Source organism: Mesoplodon densirostris, chromosome 4 (genome assembly GCF_025265405.1).
Source record: "Mesoplodon densirostris isolate mMesDen1 chromosome 4, mMesDen1 primary haplotype, whole genome shotgun sequence".
In the NCBI taxonomy this organism is placed as follows: Eukaryota; Metazoa; Chordata; class Mammalia; order Artiodactyla; family Ziphiidae; genus Mesoplodon; species Mesoplodon densirostris.
In genome coordinates, this window is record NC_082664.1 from 176,651,078 (window position 1) to 176,663,783 (window position 12,706).

At 42.9% G+C, this 12,706-nt stretch overlaps 1 protein-coding gene across 4 annotated transcripts in view; it reads right to left on the reverse strand.

Moving 5' to 3' along the window:
• FRMD4A (FERM domain containing 4A) overlaps positions 1–12,706 on the reverse strand; it is a 346,032-nt gene that overhangs the window by 303,207 nt on the left and 30,119 nt on the right. Inside the window, exon 1 of one of the 4 annotated variants that reach the window (XM_060097748.1) lies at positions 9,963–10,121. The exons of the other annotated variants lie outside the window; for them this stretch is intronic. Coding sequence (XP_059953731.1) covers positions 9,963–10,121 — 159 coding nt within the window. Of the gene's footprint in view, positions 1–9,962; positions 10,122–12,706 lie in introns of those variants that run through there. 4 annotated transcript variants of the gene reach the window in all.

The following is a 12,706-nucleotide window of genomic DNA, read 5'->3' on the forward strand; positions in this document are numbered from 1 at the left end:
TCATTCAGCGCTAGGTCCCCAGAGGCCACCGCTACCTAAGACACCAAAATTGCCTACTTAGGATCTTGGGTCATAGCTTGTTTATTTCCTGACACAATTGTCTGTCAAAAGACTTCCTTAAATTTCCCCTAGAAACTTAAAGGATGCTCATGAAGAATACTCTTGTACAAATTTGGAAACTGAGTATTTTTTTCTTCTTTCAGAAGTTAAAGAATATTGTTTTATATCCCCATTCATTTCTCAGAGGAGAGGATACGAAAGGCTCAGGTACCTTTAAATTTGCTTTCATTTTGTAGCCAATGAATAAATTAATAATAATGGCTTAACATCTATTGTGCTGGTATTATTTATCAGGCTTGGTCTAAGTATTTTATATATAATGCCTCATTCGATCCTAAAGATGACCGTAAGTGGTAAATAGAGTTATTTCTGTTTCCAGATAAGAAGATTTGGTCTGGGGACTGGGATTTTATACTGAATTCACTGACTCAGGGCACAAGCCCTAAACCCTTTGTGACAGGCAGGCCAGCTGCCCATCCACCTGATTTTCCCAGCATCCCTAACGGTTGGGGGTTGGCCATGTGACCACCTTCTGGCCAATGGGATGTGAGTATAAGGGAAGAGTTCTACTTCTAGGTCTGACCTAGAAAAACTCTCAGGGATGCTTCCCTTCCATGTTCTTCTTTACTAAATAAATAGGTCACTGAGACCCTAGAGGAGGGATGAGTCACAAGCTGACCCTGAACGATCCTGGGGAAGGCCGTCTAGCAACCACAACATGTTGGACTTATTATGAGTGAGAACTAAATTGCTGTTGTGATAAGTCACTGAGATCCCCAAGGTATCTACTGCAGAAGCCCAACTTACTTTAACTCATGCACCCTTTGAGAAAAATGAATCGATTGTCCACAGTTAAAACGTTATTGTTAGTGGACCCTTAGGGCAGAACTGCCACCTAGTTCTACAATGTAAGTTTTCTCTCAAAATACAGGGTGTGCAGCCATAATAAGGAAATTCTCCTCCAACTTCGGAAGATGATAAAGAGACCCCAGGCCCTGTTACCATCTTCCAAAGAAGGTTAGCATGACATGAAAATAATCAGATTGCACAATCATCATTTATTAGGAACCCATCTGGTGTGGGGATGAGCTCACAGCCTTGAGAATAAAGAAAATTTCCAGCTGAGGTTGGACGGTGAGGCTTCCAGAACAGGCCAGCTGTTTTCAGAAGGTCCAGTGCTGGGTTAGGACAAGGCTCGTGAAGAGTGACCGGTGGTCAAGTGCTATGGTCACCATTATTGTAAATGATATAAATCATATTACACTTATTACATAAGGATGCATGATTGTTAGCCTAACAAATTCAGTCTAATTGTCTTCCTTTTTTCTGCAGCAGCTTTGGGCTGGTACATTGTGTTATTTCTGCCCATCCCCTTTGCCTAGTTAACCCTCACTTGTCTTTAAGATTTCTGCTCATCTATTGCCTTCTCAGGAAGCCTTCCCTGATGTCTCAGAACAAGTAAGTTCTCCTGTTAAACCCTCTTAGGCTACTGGGTACCTTGTCCTCAAAGCACTGACTTCCAATTTTAATTTCCCGTGAGTTTGCATAATTATTATATTAGCACTGTTGAGTGAATGATGGTCAGAACTCTACCAGTGGAACATAATCTCTATACAAATATGGAATCATGTTTGGTTTTGTTCACCATCCTATCTCTAGAACTCAGCACAATAGCTGGCACTTAGCAGGTGTTCTTTAATTATTTGTTAGATGAATGAACAAACACTTGAGTGAATGAATGAATCTTCATTTAGTGAGGAAACTGAGGTAGAAATATGCCGTACCCCTATTTATTAGTATAGCTACAAAATATAACTTAGAATATTTGATTTCTGCAGCTACTACTGCCCATCTTCTCCCAAATCACTCTGTAGAAAGAGACGCCTTAAAATCAGCTGGCACTTGCGTAGGTGATCATCACCCCAGAACAAATGTTGATAACATAGATGCTGAAGTCCTACCTGACAAGAGACCAGCCACTAACTTCTCTGAGCCTTGATGTGGTACTCTCATTTATAACCCCCCTCACTGGTGTCAAGAATCAAAAATAAGAGAATGCACTTGACAGCACTCTGTAAACTATAAAAAGATGCATGTAGGGCCTCCCTGGTGGCGCAGTGGTTGGGAGTCCGCCTGCCGATGCAGGGGATACGGGTTCGTGCCCCGCTCCGGGAGGATCCCACATGCCGCGGAGCGGCTGGGCCCGTGAGCCATGGCCGCTGGGCCTGCGCGTCCGGAGCCTGTGCTCCGCAACGGGAGAGGCCACAACAGTGAGAGGCCCGCATACCGCAAAAAGGAAAAAAAAAAAAAAAAAAAAAAAAGAAAAAGATGCATGTATGTTTTTCTTGAAGTTAGAAAGGGTGAAAAATCGTCTCTCAATTGATGGTATTTTGAAAAGACACCACTTTGTGAAGAATAGGGCATTTTGAGGAGATTAGGCGAAGACTTGCCATTTAGTTAAATAATCATTATTTCTAGGCAATGTCAGAGAAATTAGATCCCCCAGTCTCTATCAGCCCCAGCCCCATAGACCCTTAAACAAACATACAATTTAACCAAAAAACTGGCTACTCTCCTTCTGATGGGATTACTGTCTCCAAGCCCCACCTGAGTAGAAGTTTAGAAGCCCTCACTATTCAAAGGTAGTGTGTGATATTGGTCAAAAGAAAAACTTCTGAGTTGACTTCCACGATGCTTCCATAGGAAATTAGCATATGTTGAGAGGGACTGGCCCGAAGTGAGTTGCTTGATGTAGTGACTGAAAGCTAATTTTAAACCCTGAAAGTATTATTTTCTCACTGGAACCAAGGAAAGTGCTTTCAAGAAGGATGAAAACATACCCCATGTCAGACTCGAAAATATTTTCTGAACAAAGTAAAAACTGAGCTCCTGCTTTGTTTGTAAATATGTTGTTAGAAAATTCAAGAATGAGTTTTGCAAACTCAAGAGTTTTGAATGGTCCTACTGCAAAGACGTGATTCTTTGTCAATGTAAGAAAATGCTGTTGCAAACACTGGGTGTGTAACATTCAAGCACATCTGCAGAAATGCAAACACATCAGCCTTTACTGACAGGCACCAACAGCCATAGTGGGTGGCAGAAAAGGTTGAAGCAAACAAATGCACAAACTTGACAAAAGGTAGAAAGGAACGGAATACATCTGCTAATTGTTCTTCTTGGTGCAAGTCTATTTTTTTTCCGCTATAACCATAACACATGTTGTAGATCATCAGAGAAAAGGCTCAGCCCCATACCATATGTGGGCACTAAATAATATGAAAAGCACAGCCCTTGGAAAACATACATTGCCGGAATGAAATGATGAAAGAGGAACAGCAAAAAATAGCAAATTGAGCATCAAAGCCTAGCTCTGCACATGTGGGAATGTTTTTTGAAATCAGCATCACCCATCGGTCCCAGGCTGGTTGTATTAGTTGCTTTAGAAGATGCAAATGAATCATTGCAAACCCAATTCCCTTTTAGAGGAATTGTTTATCATTAGGAGAATTTATCACTGATATCATTATAACTCATCATGCAGACAGTTGATAAAGTTGCAGTTTCAAAATGATTCCTATTTCTAGAACCTCTCAGTTTCAGAAACATAATTCCTACTAAGAAGAAAATGCACGAATCATTCTCTGTGACTATAAACCCCATCCTGGGGTGATAAAGCAATCTCCTCTGTTGGCTCACCTATTGTCGTTTTTTTGTTTTTGTTTTTGTTTTCTGGCAGCGTTTGTGGAAATGCAGTACATACAGGTCAATGTAGGCTGGTTCTGTGGGCCACAGATAGTCAGTGTCAGAACACTGGGTCAGAACCACTCTATATAATTTAAAAAAGGACTGTTCCCCCAATTCCTGACACTTGGTTGTCACTCTAGCCATTGGTCCGTATTTTCTTCTAGAAGAAGCAGTGATGGGTGAACCATGGATGATTTTAAAACCATGTAAGAAATCACACTTCTTGGAAGAAGATGGGAACGTACACTGGGACATTTTCCCACTCCTAGTTTCTTCCCTACAGCTTATATCTTAAAGTCAGGAAGAACAGGTAAGTTTCCTCTTTGGGCTTTGTTCAGCAGGTTTCAGAAAATAAAAGACAGAAACAAAGTTGACAACTCTCATGAAGGGTACTGTTTCTACAAATAGACCAAAAATGAAAAAATTGAAAAAATGAATGACATCCAACTGAAAAAAAAATAATCTAAAACAGGCTCCATATGCCTTACATATGTGGTCTCCATCTTTGGGGCCAGAAGCAATTTATGGCACAGCAATAATTCAGGTTATTGGTCTTATTTATCTTAATTTTCCCGTAGTTCATACTGGTGATAAGGGGTGGGGTGGTAGGGTTCAAAGGTGGATTCATCGTGATGCTAATGAAGCTTAAACTTCAGGGCCCGTCACTCCTTGGGGTCTTTTCCGGGTCTTTGGGATGCTACCTAGTAATATGTGTACGTAGCCATATTTGCATAAGGGAGCTATTTTACTTGCCGTCAGTTATGACAACTGTCTCTTTCTGCACTGACCTACCCTCTGTTAAGCTTCCCATCTTGATCACGTAACACTGGAATGGCCACAGGTATTTTTTAGAATTGAGCTCAGGGAAAGTTGAGTTGGGATACATGTAGTTTGGGTTTAGAGGGATATATATATATAAATATGAAGTTCACAGTCATTTCCATCTATCTATGAACAGATGGAAATGGATGATACCATTGAAGGAATGGTTTCCAGCCTTACTCCTCACCCTTAAGTGCTGACTTACCTTCTGTTGTCCATGAAGGTACAGGGCCCAGGGTCTTACCCAGATATTACTACATCTTATAGCACCTGGCTATGGAAGTGTGTGGCCCCCACACAGGAGAAATCAGGTTTATAATGCAAGGAGCCAATATGCAGCAGCATGGATGGACCTAGAGATTATCATACTAAGTGAAGGACGCCAGACAGAGAAAGACAAATATCATATGATATTGCTTATATATGGACTCTAAAAAATATGATACTAATGAACTTATTTACAAAACAGAAATAGACTCACAGACATAGAAAACAAACTTATGGTTACCAAAAGGGAAGGGGGGTAGGGATAAATTAGGAGTTTGGGATTGAAATACACACACTACTATATATAAAATAGGTAACCAATAAGGACCTACTGCATAGCACAGGGAACTAGACTCAGTATCTTGTAATAACCTATAATGGAAGAGAATATTAAAAAGAATATATATATGTATAACTGAATCACTTTGCTGTACACCTGAAACTAACACAACATTGTAAATCAATTATATTTCAATAAAAAGTATGTATATATAAATGTAGGGAGCCAGAACCTAGTCTGCAGAGAAATCTTCCATTCAACAGACCAGACAGATGGGGACATTCAAAGGGAAATTTCACAGACCACCTTTTCATACTCTATACATGAACCATATCAGTGTACCGCTATTAAAAATTAGGTAAAGAATTTTAAAACTCTTAACTGATATTGCGTGAGGATTTACAAAGAAGTGTGGGGGAAGTCCTTAACCTGAGACCTTAACCTGAACTTGTGCTAACTCCAGGCAGTTAGTGTCGGAATTGCTTGGTGTGGAAAACCTACCCATCTGGCGTCAGAAGCATTGTGAGTATAAAGCAGAGTGAGAGTCAAGGAAAACAGAGAGTTTTTCCTTAGACAGTTGCCTAAACGAAATACATAAAAATGGCCATTAATCATCTTACCACTAGTAAATAAAGGCACTCTTGATGAACTTTTCCCAAGATAAAAAGTGGTAAGAATACAGTACATTAAAAAAAAATAGGGGCCTCCCTGGTGGCGCAAGTGGTTGAGAGTCCGCCTGCCGATGCAGGGGATACGGGTTCGTGCCCCGGTCTGGGAGGATCCCATATGCCGCGGAGCGGCTGGGCCCGTGAGCCATGGCCGCTGAGCCTGCGCGTCCGGAGCCTGCGCGTCCGGAGCCTGTGCTCCGCAACAGGGGAGGCCACAACGGTGAGAGGCCCGCATACCGCAAAAAAAAAAAAATAAATAAAAAAAATAAATAAATAAATAAAAAATAAAAAGCTAAAAACAGAACTACCGTATGATCCAGCAATTCCAATCCTGGGTATACAGCCGAAGAAAATGAAAACGCTCATGTGAAAAGATAATGCACCCCAATGTTCATAGCAGCACTGTTTACAATAGCCAAGATTTAGAAGCAACTATCATCAAAAAAGAACACAAATATTGGAGAAGATGTAGAGAAAAGGGAACCCTTGTACACTGCTGGTGGGAATGTAAATGGGTGCAGCCACTGTGGAAAACAATACAGAAGCTTCTCAAAAAACTAAAAATAGAATTACCATATGACCCAGCAATTCCACTCTTCGGTATATATCCGAAAAACAAAACAAAACAAAACACTAATTCAAAAAGATACATGCACCCCAATGTTCATAGCAACATTATTTACAATTGCCAAGATATGGAAGCAACCTAAGTGTCCATCAACAGATGAATGGATAAAGAAGATGTGGTACATATATACAATGGACTACGACTCAGCCATAAAAAAGAATGAAATTCTGCCATTTGCAACAATGTGGATGGACTTGAAGGGCATTATGCTAAGTGAAATAAGTCAGACAGGGAAAGACCAATACTGTATGATATCACTTATATGTAGAATCTAAAAAATACAACAAACTACTGAATATAACAAAAAAGAAGCAGACTCACAGATATAGAGAACAACCAAATGGTTACCAGTGGGGAGAAGGAATGGGGGAGGGGCAATATAGGGGTCGGGGAGTAACAGGTACAAACTATCAGGTGTAAAATAAGCTTCAAGGATATATTGTACAACACAGGAAATACAGCCAATATTTTATAATAACTATAAATGGACTATAACCTTTAAAAATTATGAATCACTATATTATACACCTGTAATTTATATAATATTGTACAGCAACAATACTTCAATAAAAACAACAGCAACGTTTCCCATTTGTATATACTTTAGTATTATATTTACAGCACACTTTCACAAATATGCCCTGATTTATCCCTTATCTTGCTATGAAGCTATACTCTATAATTGAGAAAGCAAAGGCTCTGAGAGAATAAAAGGCTTTCTGAAAAGTTTTCCCTGAGCAAAATTAGTTACTCTCTGTTTCTCCCTTGAAAACTCGATTTGTTTTCTTGACTCTTCCCCAGGAGGCTGTGAGCTCCTGAGGACGGGCTGGTATTTTGTACGTGTCCCATTAAACCAACCCTGCTTGGTTGGTGTCTGTAGTGTGGGGGAAGCCCTTAACCTGAGCCCTTAACCTGAGCTTGTGCTAACTCCAGGCATGCAGTGTCGGTACTGCTTGGTGTGGGAAACCTACCCATCTGGCAGGTAAAAGGTCTGGGACCAGGTAAAGCTGCCCAGGAGACGGTAAGTCTCATCAGGGACTCCTTCAGTTCACCCAGGCCCAGTGCAGCTGCCTTTTGCTTTCAGCTTCCCTTCCTTCTCCAAGGCCCTTAGCCCGGCTCCGCAGACAGCTAACTGGTCAACCTGGCCTCTTAGGTCAGTGAACTAGTTTAGACCTGCCGTCCTGACTTTCCCTTCCACAAATGCTTTCCAGACCCACCTGTGGGAATTAACTGCTGGCTGCAGACAGGCTGTGTGGGTCATAGGCATCTGCCCTCTGGGCACCCTGGCTTGGCTGACCAGCGCAGTTTGGCCAGAGACAAACCATGGACAAGCATGAGGTGTGATTAGCCTTTGAGTCCCAATTGCCTACCAAGGGCCAGGCCCACAACTGTTATTCAGTAAGTGTCTGATGAATCGAGTTGAGGTTGAAGCAGGAAGAAAATGTTTTCCAGGCCTGGTGTCCAATAATTCAGTGCTCTCTCCAACACACTTGTAACACGAAGGGAGGTTCCTAAAAAAGTCCCCCTGGGGGCTTCCCTGGTGGCGCAGTGGTTGAGAGTCTGCCTGCCGGTGCAGGGGACACGGGTTTGTGCCCCGGTCCAGGAGGATCCCACGTGCCATGGAGCGGCTGGGCCCGTGAGCCATGGCCGCTGAGCCTGCGCGTCCGGAGCCTGTGCTCCACAATGGGAGAGGCCACGGCAGTGAGAGGCCCGCGTACCGCAAAAAAAAAAAAAAAAAAAAAAAAAAAAGTCCCCCTGAGGTTGGGCTAGGCCACCCTGCTCGCTTGATTTAGAATCTTGATTTTTATGTAACTTGATGAAACATAAGAGAGGACAAATAGGAGATAAGAAGAAAGCGGGAGACAGATGTAAGAAGCCAGGACCCCCAAACTCATTCGTAATCAGCAACAAATAAGACAGACTCATCTGGACTAAGGAATTACCCCCAAACACCAAGCTGTTGGAGAACTGACTCTAAAACCAAGGTTTCAAAAAAAAAAAAAAAAATGGACCAACTAACCATGTTAGTTACTGCTTGAATCTCCCATTCTTTCCAGAAGTCTTTCAGATTCACAATTCGTCATGGGAAACATTGTGTAGACTTTCCAGATTGTTGTCCAATTTGAGAAGACTTCTCTCAAGTTTCTTTTATATATGATCTATTACAGACATAGCTGCTGTTTACATGGGTATGAGCCCTTCAGACACAAGAATTCTGAAAAACAAACAAACAAACAAAACCCCTTCCTGCAAGCCACTTGAAAAGTCTTCATCCCATCTGCCCGTGGGCAGAAGGAGAAGGAATGGGGGCTCTGGGAGGACTCTGCCCCCTTGTAAAATCAACTCAGGGCTCCTGGGTGCGTTTTCCAAGGAGCCATCCCTTCAGTGCAGGTCTGGACATTCCATGAGGAGGGCTTGGGGGGAAGGGTGGCTACACCGTCCTCGGTTGTGTAGCCATTACGGTTCATTAAGGGATTCTACACCGCCAAATGATGCCTAAAAAGACAAAGGCCAACTTGCTTTCAAGTTGTGCCTGCTTGCTTTCAAGCAGTTTGGGAAGCAAAGAGAGAGGACCCAAGCCACTCAAGTTAAATCAGCGAAATAAACTGCGTTATAAGAAAGCATCAATGAAGGAAGAGCTAGTGACACCTTCCTTCAAGAACCAGGCAGGGGCACAGCTACCCCTTTGCTCCCCTGCCCTCACCCCCCTCAGGAAGTCTGGCTCCTGCTCTTCAGGGGCGGCTGGGCTGTCAGGACTGAAACGCCCGTGGCCGGCAGGGACCTGGCTTCATGCCACCAGTCTGGATGGGAAAGCAGACTCTCTTGTCTCTCCCTTTTTAAGAGCTCTGCATCCCCAGCCAACTGATCCAGAAAGGCCACCCTCCTGCAGAAAACTTGCCCTCTTTCTCACATTTTTTGTGGGGATGTCTGACTAGGGGAGCCACCAAAGGGGAGGGAGGTGAGGATGGCAGGACGGGGACCCAATATTGCTGCACAGCGCTCTTCTCTCCTCACCTCCTGTCCCGCCCAGCCAATGTCCCTTACCAGCTTGTTGCCACCTCTATACCACACACACACACACACACACTCTCTCTCTCTCTCTCTCTTTGAGAAAACAGCATCTCTTGTGAGAGGGGCATGAACCTGTGGAAAGGGCATCCTCGTCTTTTACTTGGGTGTAAATCACAGGGCTCTGTCAGTTACCAGCTGGGTAACTCTGAACAACTTACGTCCCTCCCTGAGTTTCAATAACCCCATCTCCAAAACGTGCCATAAATGCCTATTTTATCAGGTTGTTTGGAACACTGAGTTAGATCCTGCTTACGACACACCTCTCCCAGCGCCTGGCACCTAGGAGATGCCAGCTGAAGCGAACCCCTCCCTTTATTTATTGGACATAGTACACAAGTGACAACAGTTGACAACCCTTCCCCACCATCCCCTATGGGTTTCTCATGCTGCAAAGAAACAGAAGAGGAGCATCGGGTCCCACCTGGTAGACAGCCCTGGAGATGCACCATGGTTTCAGCATCAGCTGCAGGACCCGCAGGTTGCCCCCTCGGCACGTCCTCAGCAGCCGGCAAGTCAGTCCCCATACCAGCCGGTCCCAGCCACTCAGCAGGTCCTCGGAGCCCTGCGGCCCCGCAGCCATGCCAGCCCAGGCCCCGCCTCTGCCCCTCTGGTCCCAGGACCCACACACAGGGCTGTGTTCTTTTCCTAACACCAAGTTCAAATGTCACTGAGATGTCATCGGGCCAGGAAAATGCAATCCAAATAACTCTGCCTTCTCCTGGTCCGTCGTCCTCATCCCCAGCTTCCCTCCCCACCACCCTCATTAATCTTCCGGGACTGTTTTCCTTCAAGGATGAGCAAACGGCTCCTAAATGAAAATGGTTTCTCGCTGCCTCTGGGAAGTCCCCAGGGACTAGGTAAAAATAAGCCTCCCCCACTGTGGACAGGCACTCGGTGGACCTCGCTGGACCCCCAGCTGACTTTCGGCGCAGATCAGAACAGAATTGAAAGAAGAACGTGAACCTGGAGTCATCACTGTGTGCTCCTGGTTCCCGGATTCCATCCAGGGTGAGAGACAAAGGGGATGGATTTTCAGCCTCTCTGCCAACATTCCCAAGGCATTCCATCTAGTCTCTTAACTCTTTAAAACTTCGAGAACCAGAGTTTCTGCACCGCAAGCCAAAAGGCCAGTTTGGGTTTCTTTTTGTTTTTTTTTAAATCAACACTGGGAAAAAACTGCTATTTCTGTGGGCAATTTGCAAAAAAGCCAGGCATTTACTTTGGAAACCTCCCAAGTTTAGGTTAGGAAGAAAAGGGCAGTAAGAAAACTTATCTATTAGATGTAATATCCACATCTGCGATTTTGGAGGAAAGCAGATAAAGGGGGTAAAGGTAGCCTATCTCCTTTTCCCTATGAAGGGTCATTTTCTATAAATGCTCTTGTGACTTTATCACATATTAGATAAGCCCTGTGGTGACCTTAATCCAAGGAAGGACCTCCAGTTAAACAAGGTACAGCTATTTGAGATGTCAACCAAGTTATTTTGAGTTTTGATTATTGTTATTATTTTATTTATTATGATTATTTTGATTATTTTAAACCATGTTTCAGAAGGGCATCTGCTTCCTAATTCAATAGCTTATAGACCAAAAGACGAGATGTCCAAGTCAGAAGGGGAGGGGAGAGGTAGGAGAAGATTCCATCATAACGCAACCTGTACAGTTAAGAGAAGGGCGTGTTTAAGTCTCCACGTCATTGTGAGCGCATGGTAGTCACTGAGGCATATTTGCCTTCTGCACATTCTTTATATTGATTGATTGATTATCTTGTCTCTTCAACTCAAACCTTTAATGTCATTAGGAAACTAGTAGAACATAACTCACAGAACTCATAACTCACTACCTTCTAGAATGTCCTGATGTCAGACATAACAGTTTGAATTCGGCCCTACCACTTACTGTGTGAGGTCAGACAAATTAACTTCTCCGACTTAGTAGTTCTTTATCCATAGTGATGGAAATCATACCAACCTCACAGGGCTGTTGTGAGGATTAAGTCAGGGGATATTCTTTTTTTCTTTTTTTAAAGATTTTTTTGATGTGGACCATTTTTAAAGTCTTTATTGAATTTGTTACAATATCGCTTCTGTTTTGTTTTGGTTTTTTTTCGGCCACGACGCATGTGGGATCTTAGCTCCCCGACCAGCTGTCGAACCCACACCCCCTCCATTGGAAGGCAAAGTCTTAACCACTGGACTGCCAGGGAAGTCCCTATCAGGGGATATTCTTAAAGTGGATAACGCAGGGTGTGGCATGTACACTAGTTTAATTTTTTGGAGCGTTTCCCATGATCAGGTAATTCTAGGATATTATCTATCACTGATAGTATAAAACTCTTGAGATCATTTCCAAATTTGTGTTTCTTTAAGTCACCTTCTTGGAATCCCTTTTTTTCCTTTTGCTGTGGATCCATGTATTCATTCATGTAATGAATATGTGAAGACCATTTTCATTTAAACTCTTCTCGGATGAGTTTTATCATTTTTCCGTGAGTCATGGCTCCAGGGTAAAACTGCATGATTTCATTCCTGTGTATTATTCCTTTATTTTCACGCACCCCATAATAAAAGGCAGTGGGGGTTACAAAGGAACCTTGTCTTTCTACAAGACATCAGCAGACATAGTTTTACTAAAGAAGAAAGAAAGAAAGAAAAAGAAAGAAAGGAAGAAAGGTAAATTAAAAAACAAATAGTATATGGACAGTGATTGTTCCATTAACATTAGCTAACTGCCTTGGTATTTTCAAGAAAAAACAAAGGCAAGCTGTATCATAGTTAGCGTTGTCTATGTCCCCAAGCTCACACTCTCCATCCTCTGGGGATTTTGGCTGTGAACCAGGCTCTTATCCAGAGCATGTAATTATGGAATGGATAGGGATAATTTTAAAGCCACTGTTTTAATCTATGATTAAATAATGTGACTTTAAAAATTAAAAAAAAAGTTAAATATATATTTAGCTTATGGTCTGGGAATCTTTGAAGTCTAAATGTGCCATAATAAGCTTTTTTAAAACATGCCTGAATATGAACATATGAATTCCTGAACTGCCCTGAGGTCTTTACCGCACATGGGGACAGGGATGCCCTCTGCGGAGACTGGCTCTGGAGCCTGCAGTCTGAGCCTGGTCATGTCAGCAGAAGTCTTCGAGCCCGTGGAGGCACAGGT